This window comes from Colletotrichum gloeosporioides (assembly GCF_011800055.1).
Source record: "Colletotrichum gloeosporioides strain Lc1 chromosome Unknown consensus_22, whole genome shotgun sequence".
Classification (NCBI taxonomy): Eukaryota; Fungi; Ascomycota; class Sordariomycetes; order Glomerellales; family Glomerellaceae; genus Colletotrichum; species Colletotrichum gloeosporioides.
In genome coordinates this window covers 565,971-587,442 of record NW_025544667.1, presented here as the reverse complement: position 1 = coordinate 587,442, position 21,472 = coordinate 565,971, and the positions used below count along the sequence as shown (strand labels likewise).

The window sequence follows — 21,472 nt, the reverse complement described above, 5'->3', positions numbered from 1 at the left end:
ACGGAGATTAATTCGTCTAGCCGGGTCTTGAATGTCGTTCTCAAATGACACCGGTTCCATCGTGAAGAGATGTAGTTGCAGTTACACCAATCGCGGACGAGACCGGCTTGGCCAACATGCGTTCTGCCGCTAATTCAGCCGCTGCGCGAGAACGACAGGGGTCGCATTTGCCTAATCCAGCATCCCAGTGGGCAGTTGGCGCAAGGTAAGCGACATATCTCAAGCAAACATGACAACTCAGCGGCGAAGCACCAACAACTGGGCCGGAAATTCATGTTTGCATCACAGTCGCATCATGTCTTTTCCTCAATTCTCCCTTTGCGCTAATTCTCCAGGGTTCCCAGCGGTTGAATCGACTAGCGCGGGCCGCTAAAAGTGGCCCGTGCCATCGCCACCGAACGTCACTAAGCTTCCTCCAACTTCAAATTCCCGCCCCCATCCACTCCCATCTCAACAACCTCAACGTCTCATTTCACATCACCAAAGCCAAGGCAGAGAAGTCGTTCACGATGAGCTTCTCACAGTTATCTCTGGCTGCGGCCTATCTGGGCTCAACCTACGGCACCTATATCGCTCTCTCCCCTCCAAATCCGCGACCCGCCGACGCCCCTCCGACGACCGACCAAAAGGGCCAACCAATCCGCGACTCCATGCACATGTGGAAGTTCACCCACAACCACTTCGCCAAGTTCATGATCATCCCCTTTGCGCTTCTCTCCTCTCACGCTGCGTCCCTCGCCTACAAATATCCCAACCTGCCGCCAGCCCTGCTCGGCCACGGCGCGCAGAACCTCAACAAAGACCTCATCACATGGTCCCCCTCCACGGCCATCCCGCTCGCGCTGCTCTTCTTCGTTGGCGTCCCACTGCGTCTCATTCCCTACCGCCACCTCGGCAAGAACTTCACGTTTGCGCTGACCAAGCCGAGCGGGCTGCGGACCACGGGGATCTATGCGTACATGCAGCACCCGAGTTACACTGCCGTTGTAGTGCTTGTTCTGTGCAACATCGCGCTGCTTGCGCGACTAGACGGCGTGCTGGGCTGCTGGATCCGGCCGGACATGGTGAAGACCTTGACGGGGGTCGAGATTGCGGGTCTGGCTATTGGGGGTTGTTTGTTTTTGACAGGGGTTGGAACTAGAGTCGTGGAGGAGGAGGCCATGTTGAAGGAGGAATTTAAGGAGGATTGGGTCCGGTGGCATGCGAAGACGGCGAGGTTTATTCCTTGGGTCATTTGAGGTCAAGTCGCAGAATCACATGATCAAAACACTACCTCAGACAATAAGATCTACTTGTTAAATCCGATACGTTACACAAGCTCGACGGGACCCCTCCTCAAATGAAATCTTGTCCGGCGGCGGCGTGAGCATGGTCGTCTTTCGAGCTTGGATCCCGCAAAGCCGCAGCACAATCCTCAATCCTGTTGAGTTGGCGTTTCCCGTCGGCGTTCATGTATTCGATGGCTTGATCCGCTATCTCGCGTTTCTTACCTAAATCATCTACGGCGATGTCGAACGGCCTCGGATCTGAATCCGACTGCGATATCCACGAGTCATTCTTCTTCACCAAATCATCCACAATGGGGGAAAAGGCAGTAAAATCACTCTGGTTAGTACAGTACACATACCTATGGGTTTAGAATAACTAAGTACCTACTTGCAGGGGTTTCAGCAAGTGCAAGCACAAATAAGTGTGGTCGGGTTATCTGAACTGGTATGAGGGTGCTCGCGCACCTTGAGGCTGCAGTACTGAAGGACATATAGGCTACATAATAGTACAAGCTGCCGCAGCCATACCCACTGACGCGATTTGAAACGCAGTGCCTACAACACCAGCTCCAGTTCCAATCCTAAGCAGACAAGTATTCTCACGATGCCTGTTGATATCTTGTCGTTTTTGACAAAGATCCAATTCTTTCTTGCAATCGTTGTACTTTTCCAAGAGCCTGGCGACCTCCTCAGGGCTTTGCGGCATTCCACCGGAGATTGTTTTGCGGGAGAAAGCCGATCCGGGTCCAATCTCCAGCCCTTGGGCTTGTAGTCGATCCTCTAGTATCCCCATCTTCAATTCCATCTCTACTCGCTGTTGTTCGTCCCGCTCTCTATTCCTCTCCAACCTATCTAATTCTTCCCTCAGTGCAGCTTCGCTCCGTGCATGCAACGCCTCCATATCTCCATGCATTATGGTCAGAGCTCTTTCACTATTATACAACTGCAATCGTAAATCCTCCTTCGATGCATTAAGCGCAGATGCAACCTGTTCATTGTTCAACCTCGCTGCTCTTTTTGCCTCCCTCCTTGCTTCTGCGAGGTTGGACCTGCAAAGCTCTCGAACACGTAAAACATCGCCCTGTATCTCAATCCCTGCCTCTGTCTCATCCAACGACTTGTGCTCATTGACCATCTGGTGCTGCAGCGCCAGTGTCCTCTTCTGCCCCTGTTGAATAATGTAATCGCACGCAATCAAAGCAGACGCGCGGTCGTTATAAAATGCAAACGACTTGCTCCCAGCAGCAATCATATCCCCCCAGAGCTCCTGGCTGTTTATCAACTCTTCTTCCCGCCTCTTTGCGACTGAGAAGTTTTCCTTATTCCACATTGTCGATCCGAGAAGCACGACAGAGTACGCATCTTCTCCACAGATCTTCTTCACAATACGAAGTGCTTTCCTACCAGAGCCTTGGGCGCGAGGGCTGTTTATGGCATGCAGATAGATAATGCCGCTCACTTGAACACCATGAGTATATGCTTGGTTCAGGCAAGCTGCAATGTCCTGAAGCAAAAGAACATCCGAGGTAGTGCTTCCATCGAAGCCAGGTGTGTCGATAAGATGGACTGTGTAGCCGTTGCGTTTAAACGTGAACGGCTCCACAAGCTTTGTACCTGCTGCTTGCTCAGCCTTTGCCTCTGACACGAGATTTGGAAAGCTTACATGCGTCTAGGTTATGGCCTATTTCCACGTTCTGACCGGTACACTGGGAAACAAATGTGCTCTTTCCAGCCCCCGCAAGTCCGACAACAGCTATGACAATGTCATTTGGCCTGTTGATACACATACCGTTAGAAACTTGCAGCATATCCAGCTAAGAAGTAACTTACTTAATATGAGTAGACATATCTAAGAGTGCTAGACTATTTTACCTCAGTGGAAGCTTGATAAGGTACAGCTCTATATCCCCTCAAGCTTTGCTTGAGCTGGTACTGCGAATTCTTCAATGATTGTCCTTATCGGGTATAGGGGTTTAATATCTACTTATAGAAAAGCAGTACCTATCCAAGAGAAGATGGTCGTCATTATTAAGCAGCTCAACCCTTATCGAGTAACCAATGTGAGACGCGGATTTAGTACAGTCAGCGCGACAGTCGATCCTTTCCTGCACCTCTTCAGCTTGGGATGTTGGGCCACGCGAAAACTGGCATATGATCTATTTTCGCAGGCTGTGACAGCCAAGCCAGCCTGCGCTAACTGTCTTGGGTTTTCAGTCTGCAAGTACAGGTTGTATTTGTCACCATCCACGAGGGGCCGGTGTTGTGAGCACTTTGCCTTGTTGTAAGCGGTCGAATCAGCTTACGCCCAGTCCAGTCAATACATATTGCCCCTGCACGACTGCCTTACGCAGTATTGTTTGGCTCTATTTACGGAACCACATGTGTTGTGGCATGCGCCCCCAAGAACTATTGCTGATTGTGCAGTATCTATGCCCAATCAGGTTGGCGATCTTGTCTTGAGGGTGTGCGCGTAGGTACACTGTCTTGCCTCGTTGTCAACGGCCCGAGCCAGCCTGCTCTTAGTGCCTGCACGACTGGGATATGTTGAGTCTCATCCACCAAGGCACAGGTATTGTCTTTCCTCTTAAGCAGACCTGATTCTCCGTCCAACGTCGACCGAAGGCAAGCTGGACCGCTCCACTCACTTCTCTCACTTAGGACCTTCTCATCAAGAAGTGTACTCAAACTCAAATGCGGTCTTTTATTTCATCGAAATTGTCGGCGAGGAGAAAACCGGCGACGACCAGGCAACCATACTATCATGAGTACGATGACGATGACGATGAGTATGACGACTATGAGGATGACGACGATGATCAAAGTGACCTGCATGAAAGCATCGATGGTTCAATCAGCCAAGATTCCGATTCTGGGTCTGATTTGAGGCTGCCTTCCAGAGACTCGTCCCGTCTGGAGTCGCGACAATCGGGTCCATCTCAGTTGAATTTCAGCACACAACAACAAATTGGGCCAGGCCTACCTGAACGAAGAAGCCAGGGAAGGATGGAACAGCAATCACCACCGCAGCTTACCAGAGGCCCTGTCGCACAAGCTCTTCAACAACCGGTTCCAGAATGGCTCATGCAGGAGCCAGCCCAGAGACTTCAGAATCCCGATGATGCCTCTCCTGGTTTCGTCAACTATCAGACACACCGCCCCGCCTCTGCAAATGATAATCATGATCCATTCTCGGCTCCGCCTCCACTCCCAAAACGTCCAAACGTGCCAGTACCGAACTCTTTCATCCCTCGTAAGCCTGTCAACCAACCTGGGAAAAGGATACTCATTGCTGTATTTGGTGTAACGGGGACCGGAAAAACAACCTTTATCAAAGCCCTTGCTGGTGAGGCGGCAAGCCAACTTCGAACTGGACATACCCTTGAATCTTGTACGCGTCTGCATCTCCAGTCGATGTCCTCCAGCTGACATGCAGTAGGCACCCAGGAAATTGAGACGGTTGATTTCAAACTTGACGGTCATGATGTCACACTTGTGGATACTCCGGGATTCGACGACTCGGAAAGGAGTGACACTGAAATTCTCGAACTAATAGCAAATTGGCTAGGAAGTTCCTACAAGGTATGTGACAAAAACAGTGATGTGACTGTGACGGCAGTGCGGCACTCTAACTAACTTTTGCTAGGATAACACATTACTTTCAGGGATTGTCTACCTCCACCGAATATCGGATGTACGAATGTCGGGTTCCTCAATAAAAAACTTGCGAATGTTCCGCAAGCTTTGTGGGACCGAAAATCTCTCCAAAGTGTGTCTGTTGACTACAATGTGGGACAAAGTCACCCCTGAATTTGGAGAGGCAAAAGAAAGAGAGTTGAAAAGTCCGGACGGCTTCTGGGGCCTCATGATTGCTGGTAGGTCCGTCATCAGACGACACGACGGAAGCGCAGACTCTGCCAGGGACGTAGTACGCAGTATGCTAGTCAATGAGCCGACAACTCTCAAGTTGCAAGAGGAAATTGTTTGCGGCAAGCTTTTAGGGCAGACCGATGCTGGCATTTCCATCAAGGAGGACATTGTGAGATTGGAAAAGATGTATGAGGAACAGCTGACACAATTGAGAGAAGAAATGGGATCGAAAATGGCGAAAGGTACGCATCTTCAAACTTTTGTCATGTTTGATGTAACTGAACCATTATCAGGCAACCAACAGTTCCAGACCCAAATCCAAGCCGAGTATGCGCAAATCATTTCCAAGATGCAGAAACAAGCAGAGGACCGACACATCCTTGCACAGACTCAAATCAATAACCTTGAGCGCCGGTGGCAAGAAGCAGCTTCCCAGAGTGCAAAACAAGAACGCGAGCTGCAGGCTTCTGCGGCTAGAGACCGCGAGCTCCTTAAAATTGCCGAAATGGAGAAGCAACAGGCCGAAAAGGCCGTCGCTAAGAAGGAGATGGAAATGGAGCGCCTCGAGTGGGCTTCCAGTGCAAGAGAGCGCGAGCTTCATCGGATGGCCGCGGCGCAAGAGCGCAGGGAGATTTCGGAAGCAGGACAAAGAGATCGACTCGAAACGGACCAAGAGAGAGGTGGCTACGAAGAGTATCCACGTCGACGAAGAGCGGAAGGGGTCGGTTATGGACCGAATACCGTCATGGCGAGATCGAACTCTGCACCGGTGTACCCCCCGGGCTATGATCCTGAACTGAAGAAAAGGCGGGATAAGTATGACGGACAGCCGTATATGACGTTCCAGTGCTATCGGGCTAGGACATTCAATCCGGGATGTGGGCGGCCATTCGATGTTGTCAACCCTACACGGGATAAGATTCAATGTTGTTATTGCAGTAAGAAATGGAAGATTTTGGGACCGGGCAGACTTGGCTAAGGACAAAGTTGTTTTCAAGACACCTATATTCTATTTCCTTAATATGTCCATTTCCTATGTGAATTAGCCCTAACGCACAGTTAATAGGTGCAAGATGTGATTGCTACTACCACTCATCTGCCATCTGCCTGACAAGCCCGTGTCTCCCACAGTGGCCAAAAGTAGCATCAGTCGCATATCTGAAGCCTGACATGAAATCACGTGCTCGCGTCATAAAACAATTCGTTCCAGCCCCCCATGCTGCGGGAGTGCGCCTCGTCACTCCCGAATCAGACAGTGCATCAACCATCACCCCTCGTCCAGGGCTCGCGGTACATCCTTGTAAGACCACTCCACTCTTTTGAACCAAGAGACAACAATACAATTTCTGCATTCACCGCCGAGTTCAAAACGAGGATGAAAGAGTAAGTTCTGGTATCCTTTTACAAGAGTCGAGTGCCATATTTTGCGTCAATTACAACCACGTTGGCAACAGGGTGTACTATTAATGTTTTTATTCCTTCTGCGTATCCCAATTTGTTGTAGTGGACTTGGGGACAATAGCCTCTTCACTATCATTAGTTGGCGGAACATCGTTTCGTGCTTCAGACCCTTCGCGAGTGTCAACCGCCGTGATCGTGGTTCTTCGTCCTGTGTGCCGACCGGATAAGTTCTGCATGGGGAACGATGAAGCCGTCATCCTCACATTCCCATTCTTGCCGCTGCTTCCGAGAACATATCTTGTCTTTGAAGCTAAGGAGCCTAGTAGCGATGGGAAATGCTTCCTGAGAAAGACTTTGAAGGCGGAGGTGCACCCGCAGAAGATGGCGAGGTAAATCTCGAGTGAGTACCAGATAAGTGACTCGGCGAATTGCTGGTAGATTTCTTTCGTCGATGCCAGTTTTCGTACGTAGTAGAAACGCGTGCAGGCAGCTGTGGATCGTCAGAAGGGTGAAAGGAAAGGGCAAGGACGATGGTGTGCTTGAGACATACCTGCAACGGAAACCATCCCAAGGGCAAATACGGCAGAAACCGCTATTTTCTGTCGCTGTGGTCGCGTGTTTTAGTAACTGAACATAACTCAAAGGTAGAAAGTCTCTCACAATGGGTAGCTGTAACGACCACACCATGGGTAAGGGGCACAGCCATAAGCACAGGTCCGTCACGACAACAATAGCTCCGGTCGCGTCCCAGAACTTTTGCTGCGTAGCCGCCGTCATACAATGTTCTCCGAATATCCTAAAGTTTCCTCCAAACGTCCAGAACATCGCAGGCGGGCTGCACTCGAAGATGGAAATGCCGGCGTGGGCGATCCCCGTCGCAATGACGACCGCCATCAATCCAAAGACTATCCATCGCATTCGTCGTCGGTGATCGAGGCGTAGGTAGAACAGCAGCAAAGCTATCTTTACTAGCATCAAAGCGAAGGCGTAAAAGACTCGAGAAATCCAAAAGGACTGTACCATGTTAGGGTCTCGAATGGTTTTGAGTGCGATAACGAAGGGGCCATAGGCGGGTAATGACGAACAAGTAACATGGGTTTCCAACTTTCGGGTGGAATGTCGGCAACTATCCACAGAATCAGTCATGCTCGAGCATCTGAAGGACATCCATCTCTCACTGATGAGTCCGAGGCCGTTGGTGACGGAAATAATGACGCATATTGACATGACAATTGTCGCGATCTGCGAGACGGTGTCAAGACGGTGTTCCTCGAATAAAGGTCGTAGTGCCTACGGTGCCAGCAACCATCACGACTATCACGGTACATCAGCTGTTGAACTTCGCTATGAAGGCACTGGGATGTATTCGGCACATACTATCATCTGGGCCTCCCGACTTGGTGATGCCGAATCTGGAGTAAAGTCTGATGCCAATGACGAAGACAATGAAGATGATAAAGGAAGCATTGAATCCGATACAAGCCCTTTGAGTCATGTTGAATGCTGGCATGGGCGTGCTCCTCGCCAGCTGACGACCGTGTGGGCTTTCATCCATGGTCACGGCTTGACTGTGGATTAACGAACCTGCGATCGATGGAGCCAAGACATTGGTTGAACTCAAGAAAGAGGGATCCCCAGAAAACTCTGGGGTCCATGTTTTTATCTATCCCATCTTGCTATTCGGACGAATACAGGTTTTCTCTTTCCGATGTCCCCGAACTGCCCAGGCGGGCGTGCTTCAGGATCATGAATCAAATGGTTACAGTGCTTACCGAGAAGAGAGCTGACAGCCGGCAGATTGTATGTACCCCTGCAGATCAGCAGAGAGGTAGGCATCTCTCGCCTATGAAGAGTGAAGATGCGAGTCATTCCAGCGGGTATTGGCTGATAAACGTGGTGGCTTGGGTCACTTGCATCATCTGAACTGCAGGCTCTCGTCTATCTGGCCATGGTATAGGGTTGTCGTTCAATCTGACGGAAATTCATAAGATCCGACTTGTCTTTGTCGACGCACAGAGCTGTTGGAAGTGCATCTTTGAATCACGAGTCTATGACACCTTCATTCATGAGGTGATTTCGAGCAGTTCTTCAGCCCGCCGGCTCAGAACCCTGAGTATCTTCAAAAACAGGATACGATCAATCAATCGTCGCACAGACCGGCTCTTGGCGCCCAGGGTCAGCTCCTGTCGATGCGACCCTACACGGGCAAAACAATATGGCATCTGTCCGCAGCGGGGCCTCTCCCGCGCGCCTGTCGCATTCCGGCCAGAAGGTTTTCCGTCACGAGTGATCTCCCGTAATCATATCAAGTGGGGGTGAGCTCGGGGTGATGCTGCTGCAAAGGGATGTCTTATCGAGCCTGTGTTCTGTGCATATCTGCATTGCATCCCGGGCGTCGGGTACGTGCAGCCAAACCCTAACAGTCCGTAGGGATGAACTGAGATATACTTCGATGTTAAAATCACGTCAGATTGTACACGGATCAACACCCCCACTGACCGAAGCCGCTTTTCCCGCCGCGGTCCGCAAATAAGTAAGGTTTGGCTACTTCGACTCTTTGCATCACCTCACAGCTGTGCTCGATCGATAGGTTGTGATGGTGTACAGCCAAGTTCAAGTGCGGCTTCTGCCTGCGTGTCGTAGGCTGATAGACTCATTTGCTTCATGATCATGATTGAGTTCGGCGAATGCCGTTTACGAAGATCTCGGGGAATTGATCCGCGGAAATGGTGGACGGAGAACTAAGTAGTCGTGGGGAACATGGGGTCTCCACAAACTGCTTGCTAAAATGCTGTTCATGTTTACTGAATTAGTTTGCGCCGTGTGAGACTCAAAACCCAAAATCTCCAACGAAAAAATCAGATATGATTGTGGAAAGAAGCCCCAGTTGCGCTTTCATTCTACAATGGCTAGTAATCGCGATTTTGTTGTCGCCCGTGATGTATTATGTCTATGAAGATTAAGGCAAGGACTTCAAGGGCGGAAAGCGCTTGGAGGCAAATACGATAAGAATTCTTCACTTAAGACTCGCGCAATCTTTTCGAAATATCTGGGAGAAGATGTATGGTGGCGTTTATAGGCTGGCAGTAATTGAGGTCGTTGCTAAATTAAAACTTCGCAGCTTGTGGTAGGGGTCCATGACGACAAGAATTAAGCCTTATATGCTGAGTGTCAGCAAGTTTTGTTTTCTTAATAGTAGTTCTGCTTTTCGGCTGCATAATTCCAGCTTAAAAACGCGGGGGAATTGCTTGTTCATTATTTCCTTCCTTCTATTACCGTCGCCCGTTCTGTCTACGTCGTCCTTCGTATCCTTGGCGTCCTCATAGTCCCTAATTATTGTTCCGATCGTGAGTATGGATCGCGTCTATCACCTACCAAAAAAGCTTTCATAAACTGCTTACTTTCTATATGAAGCTTTTGTAATCGGCCAATGAGAAATGCAAACAAGAACTTGGGCGGTCGCTTGCAGCAGAACGGCTGGTGTCGTCGTGGGAAAACCTCGATTGACTCTGGATGTTCTGGCCTGATGAAGTTTGGCTTTGCGCCTGGTCGGCTTCAACGTCTCAGCAGGACTCCTTAGTGGTAATCCAAGACCGGTATTCCTATTTTTGTTTGGTGTTTTGACCTGACTTCAGACTGGGGGTCTATTTATGAGCACTGAAACACCAAAATCGAGCCAGACGAGCACCCATGCAACTATCTACGACGCGACTGCGACCAACAAGCCCGCTTTTTTATCGACAACCAGAAGTTCGAAAGTTGTTTCGCCGCCAGCATATGTACCAAATCCAGACTTCAATCTAAAAATGTCTTCTCCTTACCACGGAGCTACACATATGGGTAAGATAAAAATGGCTACAACGCAAGTACCGGACGAACTCATAATGGAGGCCGACCGCAGTTTTGTCGCCAAATCAATCAACCACAGTCAGTTATCCAGCTATCGCCAAGCTTGCCTCGAGTTTCGTGATGCAAAGTAAGTCACTGTCGCCTTTGAGACCAGCAAACCTTTGACCTGCTAATCCCTTGCTTGTAATAGACCCACTGTGCAATCAGCATCCTCAACCCACACGCAACCTCGTGAGCAGTGGCTATACGTCTATCACAAAACACGTCATTTCCAGTCTCGTCCGACGGGCGGTTTCCAAGAGACAGACTTCGACTCGGAAAGAAACAGCTGGCACCCTGGACCCTTGCGCGAAAATGGCTCGCTCAGCCACGCCTAAGCAGAGGTCCAAGTCACTCCTACCAGAACGAAGGCAAAAGCGAAGTGCACCGGCCCGTGGTGACTGGCCAGACCCAAGTCATTATACAAACAAAGACAAATTCCTTGAAGAGGAGGTCCGTGAGATTTCAAACCACGACAAAATGCCCGAGGTCGACATCGGATACGAACCCAAAGTTGTCAGACATGGCGTTTCCGACCACGTGGATCATGACGATGTTGGTATGATCACATCGAATTGGGTTGTTTTCAAGTCAGAAGTGACGGCCCTAGCGCTGGAGGGCCTCTATGGTTGCACCTCGGTAGTTCTCGTCTCCCGACGCGGAGCCTGGATCAGCCATATCTTCGAGGAGGACATGTCGTTCGAGCCGAAGTTCAGATATCGCGTCCTGGAGGAGATGCATGAAGGTCTACCTCCGAATCATCCTTCACACAGGCTTTTCCAATATGGCCTGGACGATCTCATCCGGAAACCGAGAAGGGGCAATGCCGGCGTCATGTTCGGCGATGACGAAGAAACTACGCAGAGCCTTGGAATGCGTGCCTTCATTGTGACGCCTCGACCAAGGCCTCAAAGGGAGCTCGGTAACGGCGAACTTCTCTCTGACGATGTTTTGATGCATGATACAAGCATCAACAGGGGGCACATCCAGTACCAACGATCCGTACAGAGACTCGCTCATAACCTCACTCAGACATACGGAGATATCCCCGTGGAAGTCATCGATTACGCCCCGGCAATGGTCCCTAACGGACTTTACCGAAAACTCAACGACCAACACAGACGGCATCATTCAGACAGCCAGCGGGTAAACCGACAGGTGGCAGACTATTTTTCAAAAGCGCTAGCAGGTACACCGCGAGGAAAGCTACTCCTTCAATACCGGCCGGCAAAGACATGCTCTGATCTGGCCTCGTGGCGCCTTTGGGTCGAGGACCAGGAAGTTGGTAATCGGACCGATGGATGGACGCCCGCGTACGACCAACTCTTCCAGTACGGACGGCTCAATCAAAACCCTGTTCGGCGGCAGACATGCCCGACACCATTCTCGCAAAACACGTCTATGATAGGCGCATGAAGTTCAACCTTCACTTTTAGTAGCACTCCAGCAAGATGCCAGCCACAGGGAACGGTAGGAGTGCGCTAGCAAAGTGGAGTGTGATATGTTCGAGGAAGAAAAAAGCACATGTTGCTCTTTGCTTCAACAGTTCTCTGGGTGTGACACGCGAAGCCTTCTTAGTATCGAATGTAGTAGCAAAGTACAAGAGCATACCGGATGGCTATGCCCAATTATTGGCTCCGGGAATTGTAGGTGGATCACCATTCACATCTACTTGGGTCTCAAGAATGTCAGAATACGTGATTCTTCAGAATTTCAACTTATCTTCCACCTAACTACAAAATATATCGCCTCATCACTTTGACCATTTGTAATACCGGCTGATCTACAGTCAACCACATCAGGCTCGCAAGGCAAAGCAGTGTGCATGTCTCTATGATGAAAACAAGCGCTGTAATTGGCCAAGGAGTCCCGTACCACGAACGAGCCAAAGGCCAACCCCAAACCTGCAGAAGGGGTTCGTGGACAAGGTACAGAGCGAATGAAATGCGTCCAAGAAATTGGATAGAAGCAAATGATGAAAGAAAGTGTCGAATTGGCCTTGTCCTCCGTGTGGACCAGAGCATCAGGACAGCGCCGCTGGTGTGCCACAAATATCTGTCGGACGAAATGCTAGAGAGAATGCCGAAACCCCAAGCCTCGTGGCCACCGGTGTCGGGGTAAGAGCATAGCCAGAGAGAGGCAAACAGAGAGACAGGTGGCATCATTCGACGCACTATCGTGACCACAGGTGCTACTCCATCAAGCCCGGTTACATTCGCATTCTGCCATTGGCCGCCTTCAAGACATCCTGCATCATCATGCTGCGTTTCGACCTCATTGTCGTTGGCATCCCGGGCAGCCAAGCCAAGCCCGGCAAGAAAAGCTACCATATCCCACCTCCCCCATATTGCGCAAAACGTCAATAAGGCTAGCAACAAGCCAGCCCTCTCAAGAGGCCTCGAACAGGGAGCCAGAGCAGCTATCACGGCAAAAAGAACCATGGAACACCGGAGCTCGGCTCCAATCGTCCACAGATGAAGACCGTATGCCGATGCGGGTCTTAGCCCAGCCTCCCAGTTCCAAGGATTCGCCAGCTCGCGCGTCACGAAGCCAAGCCAGTCAGCTATCTGGTCTCTCATACTCGTGAAATGCGGCGGGGCCACAGGGTGAAAAACGCAAGTTCTCGGCGAAGACGATTTAACAAATGAAGCGGCAGAAGAATGAGGGCACATCTCTTGCGCAGCGCGCTCGTAGTAGCCTAACCAGGCGAGCACAAGGCTTGCTACGGTCAGAAGCAAACTCGGCACCAAGAGCCTCACCGGACGCGTCAGGGCAGCGCCGGAAAGATACATCAGCAGCTTATCCCATTGCCGCCAGCGAGCATGGCGTAAAGGTCCTACGCTGAGGACGTAACCTGAGATGGCAAAAAAGATTGACACCATGGCTGGGCCCGAATGTCGAATCAGCCGTATGACTGGCAGAGAGATCAACGATGAGTTGAGTGGTCCGTAGCCATTCCGTAGCCGCTTGCCCTCAAGGGCCATGGAGTAGTGATAGGTGTAGACCAGCACAGCTGCGAGACCACGCAGGCCGTCGAGATATGAGGTGGCTGTGCGTGAATTGCCAGACCGCAGTTGGGCCGGCTGTGTAGCCTGTGAAGCACCCGAAGGCACTTCCAAAGGGATTTCGGGCTCATGCATGAGCGTTGCTAGCAAAGACTTCCTAGAAGCTTGAGGAAAACGCTATGAAAGGTGTATGGTGAGGGAATGGCATAGGTTTTGATCATACCCAACGGATGGCTTCTCAGTCGGTTCGCATTGTACTAACCCTTTTCATAGTGTTTTAGTCATGACGAAAAGTCCTTCGATGAAGCAGCATTCTCCATGGACTGAACAAAGCTCTACCCAGCTTTTCGCCGGAATCATTTCCACCTCGGCTATTCAAGGGGGCGCTGTGATCATGGAACGATGAGACATCTAATGCCGACAGAGAAACAGAGACTAGCCTTCGTAGAGAACAATCTTGAATAGCCTTCTTCTGCTCAACGAATCATTTGAAAGTCGCCATGGCCAACGCCTGACCTGAGAGGGCTCGGTCAACTGACCAATATCTCCGACCTGCCCTACACATTACTTATACTTCCGGTCGCCACAAATCGCCCACGGCGGCTAAAAGGCATCCTACGTTCTGTCGTCCTATGGTCTTTGAGTATGTTCTATTGTTTTGCTCGTTGCGACTCATGCGCAATATGTCAGTACTAAGGTATCCATGGATTGTAGGTTCAAGTAGTGTGTAAGGGACATGGGAGGCACGTGTGCGGGGCTTTTACTTTCTGGCGCGGGGTCCTATGGGGAGACAGATGAAAAATCAAGGCCAGTACCTCGGCCCTAACGTTGGCGAAAGGGTTTAATGCGTTCATGGGCCCTAGTTAGACATTCAAGCTTCTGAGGTTGAGTTTGACTCTGCTGCAGGCACGAGTAAGAATGTGCCTGAAAGAATGGTGCTTATTCTCGCCGACTAGTTTGAGCTAGCTGTACGCAGTAGCTACGTGTATATTCAGGCGTTATAAATCCCCGAAACGGTTTCATTGCGAACTAGAGCCTAGAACAACGTTGACACCAGTTGGTATTAAACTTCAAGGAAGTATTCATACCTATCGGAAAGTCCCCGTAAGCTTGTATGTGTTATGAAAAGTTTGTGCCACCATCATTGCCAACCTTTTCCTTGCTCGAATTCTTCTCCTCAGGTTTGATGCGTTTCTCCGCACGTTCGACATAGGGTCCCTGTAATATGGTGACCAGGTACCTGAGCATGCCCACCTATGTCGCTGCCTCATATGGGAGTATGTGAGGGGCATACTGAATGTCCACTAGGAGCTCCGGTTACTTTTGCAAACAGGAAAAAACTAGAGTAACACCTCGCCTTCTGATTCACAACTCTTCCGCGAGATCGTACCCAAAATGTCAGTCAACGACAAAAACGAGCAAGACGGCGATCGGTTCGATGAGGCTTCTTCTGGCCGACTATCGGACGTTGACATGGCCAGCGAATCTTTATTGCCGCACATGTTCCGAGGACGTCGTCCGTGGCAAAAGCAACACGGGCTTTGCTGGCCGTTCTTGTGGCTTCTTGCCGGTGCGACTTTGGGTGCGCTAGTTCCGTGGCTCATCGGGCTTCATCAGTCTCGAAGAGATCAAGATCATGGATTCCATTTCGTGCCGCAGACCGATCCGATCGGGTTCTTCCCGCCAATCTCTCACAAGATCCAGTATTTTGAGAAGACATCGGAATACATCTCCAATCACTCGTCTCCAGAATCGCTCCAAGAGGTCAAGAAGCTGTGGGAGAAACTCATACCACGTCAGTATTGGTACCTGCCGCTATGTTTAGTTAAGCTTCGACGGACTTGCTTCAACGCTAACAAAACATTGCACAACAATCAGCCGGGGAAGGATTCCTCTACATCTCAGATGACGAAGCAACCAAATATGACTTCCCTACACTGATCCACTATAAGGTGCCGCCTGAGCACGGTGTGCCTGGAAAGCCACTGCGCGGGAAAGCTGTAGGAACTACTGTCGCGCATTCCTTGCATTGCCTGGTGAGAATACCTTCCAGCTTCCCGTCTCCATCGGGTTATATGATCCGATGTTTAAGGAAGGGTTCGCGTTTGCTAATGACCACAGTATCTTATCATGGCCGAGTACGACCGCCTCTATCAAGGCCTTTCGCCCGGCGACGACTTCACGCACGTGGATCATTGCATCGACTGGATTCGACAGTCTCTCATGTGCGCCGGCGATGTGGCCCTCTCTGGGAATATGGGTCCAGTGACCGGCCATTGGTATCAGTTTCCCCATGTCTGTAAGAATTGGGACGAGGTATACGACTTTATGGACCGCCGCCATGTCGATAACAGACATAAGCTAAATCATGCCGTACCCGAGCATCGGCCTGTGAGCGAAGACTGACAGGCATTATTCGTAAAGGAGTTTGTAGATGGGGATGAGGAGATTTTCTAGTGACTAGGAGGAAGACTTTGCCTTGCCTCTAGGTGTTTTTCATTAGATGACTACATGTTACCAAAACGTTATATACATTTGCCTTTTTTCTACTTTATACATGTATTATGAACGGTGACCCTTAGAACACAGAGAAGAATAACATGCATTAGTCGTCTTCTATTGCCTAACTACCATAACCACCATTCCCATGTCCATGCATACTATGACCCTGCGTTACAAAGCGCGGACGCGATTTGACAGCATGCTTCTTCATCCATTCACTAACCGCATTCTATTTGAGAAGCCTTCGTATTAGCGCATAAAGGTCTTGATTGAACCCCGCGAATTGGGAGTCACGTACCATGTCTCTGCACTGATGTACAGCTCCATACCCATTAATCTTTGGCGTTTCATCCATCACCTCTGGTGCGCGCCCTTCGAGCGTCACGTCACCTGCGCAGAGGATAGCTTGTTGCAGGTAGTCAAAGCAGTGCTGCAAGTGATCCAGGTAATGACCTTTCGAGTCGGATTTGCTTTCTTTAAGAGGGGCAGATGGCAAAGGATGCAAAAGCTCATTTCGCTGTCTGAAGATGTCCCAGAATCCCTGCCTAATCATTCCCTACGTAGCCTCATGAGTGTTCCAATTCATCGTACAGAAGGATGTGATGACCATATCGAACACGGTTATCAGGATACGACTTACCAAGCAGTGCAGCTGGTGCGTCCAACTTACACCATAAAGCTCAGTAGCCGGGTTGGTTGTTGGTAGTCCATCCCCAACATCCATGATATGCGCCTCGCTCTTATTGAGCTCAATGAGGCTGTGGCCCATTGACAGTGCGCGCCACGCTTCATCGCTTTCTGGACTGGGCTCGGCTTTGAACGCCGGCATCTCTGTGAACCTGACGAGCTTTGTAGGAACTGCAACAATGTATTAATAACTGCTCTATGATGCGTACGTAGGCTTCCTTACGACCTCTTGCGATTCCGTGGTGTTCCGCCTGCTGGGTGGATGTGCACCACCGTTGGAGAGGTTCCATGCTAACTGTCACCCCGTCTCCCCACCAAGTTAAAATGATGAGCCCTACAAGGCTGCTGCACAATAAAGCGAGTGCATACACTCGCCAGGCCCTACTAGGTCTTCCTAATTGCGATGGCGACAGCCGCGTTTGTCGCTGCGTCCAGCCCATTTTTGATAGAATCTGGAACTACTGTGAAGGACGCATGAAGGTAAGGCTTCGATAGCAAAAAAGAGCTCCAGGAAACGCGGCGAATCAGTCGTTCGAATGGCGGGATACCAGCAGTACCCAATTCTCATGAGTTCAGCCTTAGCGTAGCGAAGACTTTGAGTTCCTCTGGTCAGGGTATGAGCACGTGTGTGCCTGGACGAAGGATGAGGGTGCTAACTAGTGAGTTTCTTACGCCGTCTAAACTCTACCCCAACATGCAATATGCCGCCTCTACTGCATTGTGCAGTCAATTGAAGTTTGACTAACGAAACTTTGCCCTATCATACTAACTTCATTTGTCGATTCCGGATTAAATCCAATGACTAAAGTCTGATAACACCCGCAAGATGTTGCCGGCTTGAGTTCTTTGCGGAACTAGTACCCAGATTCGGAGATAGTCCATCGGGAACATGCGAACCTTGCTGATGTAGACACACGCAATCCATCGATCACGATACTTTCCACATATCTTCCGAAGTATCGTTGTGAATAATACTCTTGAAACTTGAAACAGGCGTCCGCATAGCGTTGCCGCTAGTCATCAACTCCACCGGGCAGAATGCGGTTGATTCGCATTCAACTCTTGCTGAGTGCACAAGGATGACCTCATCACACCGTAGTAGAGAGGAAGATATTCCAATAGACAAGCTTGTGAGCGTACTTAAGCGATAAGTTCCCTCGCCTTGCAACCCCAATCAATATCTACACCGTACCGTCATCTAAGAAATCGAGACATCTTTTTCAAGCCAAAATTTTCAACCCTCCGCCCGAACCTCTATATCAAAATGCTTGCTTGTGGCGTACTGGCATCCCTTGCCTTCTTGAGCGTCACTTTGGCGAGTCCTACCCCCATTAGTAACTAATATCTTCTCTTTCATTTGTGGCTATATGGGTGTCCTAACTGTACTCAACAGCAGCGGACGGCGTTACTTGGTCTGTCAGTGGCCCCAAGGAGGCTGTGAAAGCTCTCGGGGCTCCTGGAGAGGCCTTGCAGGCCCTCGGCAAGGCCATGCAGGCGAAGCCTGGAACCACGGCTGATCAGCCTGCTGTTCAGGTTCGCGAGGAGGCTGATGAGCCAGCAACTGAGGCTGATCATCCCGCTATTGAGGTTCGCGAGACAGCCGATGATCTCTTGATGTACTACAACGCTTGATAGTACTCCATGAATTACTCTAGAAACCCGAGGTTGTGATGGCACCCAAAGAATGATGAATGGAGAAACAACACTCGGGCAGTTCTATTGTTTCAAGAGCTCAATCAAATGCGTGGTCTGAATTCTCGGTGAAATGCAAAAAAACGAGATTGACATCATGAATAACCCGGCGCATTGTTCTTGTGACTCGTCGCGTTTATTTGCTTTCCGTGAAAGGGCTACTTCGCACCACTGTCTGTAGTCCTTAGGCGCCAAGCATTTGCCATGCTCGCGCGGACTAAGTTCTTGCGAAATCTTCGTCATACCCAGTCCTGCTGCAGGCTCCAATGGTGATTACGCGCAATTGCACTTAAACGAAATCGGGTCTGGGATTGCTCCTAGTACAAAACTATCGAGGTTCAGTTACTCTTGGTATTATTCGTACAGATCACCTTGTTCATCGAGCTCTCCGTCGAGGACGTCAACTCCAGCGTTCATGTCTATTCTACAGACGACGAGTTCATATTTGGCATGGGGAAGCTTCAGCCCCAAGCTCGCAAACATAAGCCATGACCTTCCATTCAAGTCAATACCCATCTGGTATTTCCAATAGCTTGATAAACGGACTGGGGGGTCTTCACAACAACCTAGCGGAGCTGCGCTGCCAGTCCTTTGAGCAGAACCTCCCTACACATGTCACATAAGCTACCCCTCTTTCGCACCACGCATTCTACAACCCCTAGAATGCCTCAACATCAATACTATTAACCTTTGATCTACGCCATGTGCATAAGGTTTGACTCGACTAAATACCGCAATCCAACAAGATAAAGTTACCCATGTGAACATGTCCTAGCATGTACCGCCCCATCCCACCTTCCAGGGCCGCCTAGCCGTATGGCCCGGTGAATTACTGCGCAACCATAACTTTCTACGGTGAAATCTTGAGCCCCTAAGCCAGACATAGCATATACCTAGGCCAGTAATGGCAAATATGTCTGCATGTATTATCATAGTGAGCGGGGTAAATGCGAGTCTCGCAGCTGAACCAACTCTAGTAAAATTACCTGGGATCCAGCATCCACGACTCGAAGATTCTAGTTGCCGTGTGTAAGCTTCGCACTCCCTGCCTTATTCCCGGATGCTGGTATGTGTTTGGCTTCCAATACCTGATTGACTCACGGCCACCCGAACTCTCTCTGCCGAACATACTCTTGCTGACAATCCTCTTGGGCTTCCATACCATATTGAATAGTCCGAAATACAGGCGCTTCCCTTGTCACTCCGTAGTGTCAAGCAATACCGTCGCCAGCAACAAGAAGATGTTTTCTTTACCAGCCTTGAAGATGTTCAACAGCAGCCACAGAAAGAATGAGAACAATGCCACCGGACACGGCCTCCCTTTCTCACCCATTGACGAGGAACAAGCAGCATCATCATATTCGACGACGAGCTCGTTGTTAGCGGAGCATGCCACCGAAAAGTTGAAACTCACCAATCGACGGCACAGATGGCAGCAGTGGAATATGTTTCGATGGCTTGATTTTGGTACAAAAGACGTGGTTTACATCGGTTGCATCGCAGCCATCGTCATACTCTTCGCCTCAGCAGAAGACCGCTATATCAGTAGCCACTGCGGCGGTCTCACCTACAGTTTGTACCTCCCACGCTTCTTCAAGCGGTCCATAATGCTAATTTGCGTGTAACATCATTTAAGCCCCCGCGAAAGAAGCTGTGGTATTGGAAAAAGCCAAGTTTCACGCAGGGCTAAATGACACGACCCGGTTCAGAGGTGACCCAAGGCCCGAACTCGAAGACGCCTGGGACGAATTGCTGAGCGGTAAGGATGCGCATTATTCCGAGGAAGGGACGAAAGAATATCGATGCTGATTTTCCATCGGGCAGCGATAAACATCCGCGTCGACGATGACGAACTTACCAAGATGGGCAGGGACGCAAGTAAGGCCGTGAGAATTAACGACGGCAAGGGAGGCTACGCCGGCATGCTCGACATTTTCCATCATCTTCACTGCTTGGTAAGAAATTCCCATTCTGCCAGACTTCATTCATCTTAATGTGGCTTATTCTGACCACTACTCGCAGAGAATGATTCGAATTGGCTATACACTGGACCTCTACCCAGCGTACCAGCCCATGCTCTCATCGCAAATGGGCGAGCTAGTTCCCATGCACATTGATCACTGCATCGACGAACTGCGCCAGGCTGTCATGTGTCGCGCCGACGTGACGGTGCTTACTTCGGACTGGATCGACTGGCACCCAAAGCCGTGGCTCAATTTCAATGTCGAGCACGAGTGTGTCAACTGGGACAATGTTTTCCAGTGGTTAAAGGAACACTGGTATGACATCAAAAAGGCAAACTTAGTTCATCCCCATTTTGGTAGGTTCTTGAACTCAATGGCTCCCACATGTTCCTCAAAGTCAATTTGAAACTTGACGCTTGCTGACCTTTGCAATCCTGTAGGTCCTGTTGACTGGTCGACAAGTCCCGGCCCGCACCACTGACTCGTAGGAAAGCTGTTGCGTGACATGGAGCCGTCAGATGTCGCATTATCTTGCTTGTAGATCACAAGATTGATTTACTTCGAGTATCCATAGCACTACACTGTGAGAGATTCGCCTTGACTGTCAAGAAGAATCATTTCTCGAGCCAAATAGAATGCTGTGCCGCCTTTCAACTTCCAGTCTGATGCTATGCTGAAGGTTACGGTAACCCATTAGATCGACTTCCCATATTGCGAATCCGAAAGAATCTAGGCGCATGTCTACAAGCTTATTCCGAAGCCTCAGGGCTTCCTTGCAGCAGGTGCAAGCAGAAGCATGAAAACCATACCTAGGACTAAGCTCGCATCAGTTGTATCACTAAATATCAATGTTTACGCGTTCTTTGTTTCTTCTCACTGTTCCAGTAGACGGGGCATCCCGTTCACTAATCCGTCGGGATATACTTTAGCCGTACGCGGTCCGATTGGATATCGGACGTTTTTTCCTTTGCTTGACCCCAACATCCATGTACGTATCACCAGACCCGAATTTCCGGACGGCTCGTTCCAGCAATAGCTGAGACCGAGACCGAAGGGCCCAATGAGACGTCATGTTAGCTGTAATATAGTCTCAACACTAACGCAGGTTGATAGATAGTGTAAAGTATGACCGGCACTACAATTACACTTCCGCAGCGGTAACTCACACTCAGGTCCTTCTACCAACCGGTACGACCTG

General features: G+C 50.0%; 7 protein-coding genes across 7 annotated transcripts; 5 read left to right on the top strand and 2 right to left on the bottom strand.

Moving 5' to 3' along the window:
- Nucleotides 1-509: 509 nt before the first annotated feature.
- On the top strand, nucleotides 510-1,238 carry GCG54_00006936 (uncharacterized protein; the record flags this gene model as incomplete). The annotated part of the gene is made up of 1 exon (XM_045406928.1): nucleotides 510-1,238. The coding sequence occupies one exon, from the start codon at nucleotides 510-512 to the stop codon at nucleotides 1,236-1,238; it is 729 nt and encodes a 242-aa protein (XP_045267474.1).
- A 526-nt stretch (nucleotides 1,239-1,764) lies between these two features.
- GCG54_00006935 (uncharacterized protein) lies at nucleotides 1,765-3,055 on the bottom strand (the record flags this gene model as incomplete). Its single annotated transcript, XM_045406927.1, has 2 exons — nucleotides 1,765-2,882; nucleotides 2,932-3,055. 2 exons carry the CDS (start codon nucleotides 3,053-3,055, stop codon nucleotides 1,765-1,767), a joined length of 1,242 nt encoding a protein of 413 aa, XP_045267473.1.
- A 1,216-nt stretch (nucleotides 3,056-4,271) lies between these two features.
- Nucleotides 4,272-6,114, top strand: GCG54_00006934 (uncharacterized protein; the record flags this gene model as incomplete). The annotated part of the gene is made up of 6 exons (XM_045406926.1): nucleotides 4,272-4,656; nucleotides 4,705-4,847; nucleotides 4,912-4,959; nucleotides 5,008-5,140; nucleotides 5,195-5,377; nucleotides 5,429-6,114. 6 exons carry the CDS (start codon nucleotides 4,272-4,274, stop codon nucleotides 6,112-6,114), a joined length of 1,578 nt encoding a protein of 525 aa, XP_045267472.1.
- A 493-nt stretch (nucleotides 6,115-6,607) lies between these two features.
- Nucleotides 6,608-8,091, bottom strand: GCG54_00006933 (uncharacterized protein; the record flags this gene model as incomplete). The annotated part of the gene is made up of 7 exons (XM_045406925.1): nucleotides 6,608-7,026; nucleotides 7,087-7,141; nucleotides 7,197-7,550; nucleotides 7,622-7,662; nucleotides 7,715-7,778; nucleotides 7,831-7,850; nucleotides 7,914-8,091. 7 exons carry the CDS (start codon nucleotides 8,089-8,091, stop codon nucleotides 6,608-6,610), a joined length of 1,131 nt encoding a protein of 376 aa, XP_045267471.1.
- A 2,813-nt stretch (nucleotides 8,092-10,904) lies between these two features.
- On the top strand, nucleotides 10,905-11,840 carry GCG54_00006932 (uncharacterized protein; the record flags this gene model as incomplete). The annotated part of the gene is made up of 1 exon (XM_045406924.1): nucleotides 10,905-11,840. The coding sequence occupies one exon, from the start codon at nucleotides 10,905-10,907 to the stop codon at nucleotides 11,838-11,840; it is 936 nt and encodes a 311-aa protein (XP_045267470.1).
- A 2,984-nt stretch (nucleotides 11,841-14,824) lies between these two features.
- GCG54_00006931 (Phenylalanine aminomutase (L-beta-phenylalanine forming)) lies at nucleotides 14,825-18,250 on the top strand (the record flags this gene model as incomplete). The annotated part of the gene is made up of 4 exons (XM_045406923.1): nucleotides 14,825-15,224; nucleotides 15,308-15,465; nucleotides 15,551-15,728; nucleotides 18,015-18,250. The coding sequence occupies 4 exons, from the start codon at nucleotides 14,825-14,827 to the stop codon at nucleotides 18,248-18,250; spliced, it is 972 nt and encodes a 323-aa protein (XP_045267469.1).
- A 1,325-nt stretch (nucleotides 18,251-19,575) lies between these two features.
- On the top strand, nucleotides 19,576-20,755 carry GCG54_00006930 (Phenylalanine aminomutase (L-beta-phenylalanine forming); the record flags this gene model as incomplete). The annotated part of the gene is made up of 5 exons (XM_045406922.1): nucleotides 19,576-19,882; nucleotides 19,947-20,069; nucleotides 20,135-20,265; nucleotides 20,333-20,630; nucleotides 20,715-20,755. 5 exons carry the CDS (start codon nucleotides 19,576-19,578, stop codon nucleotides 20,753-20,755), a joined length of 900 nt encoding a protein of 299 aa, XP_045267468.1.
- Nucleotides 20,756-21,472: the final 717 nt, after the last annotated feature.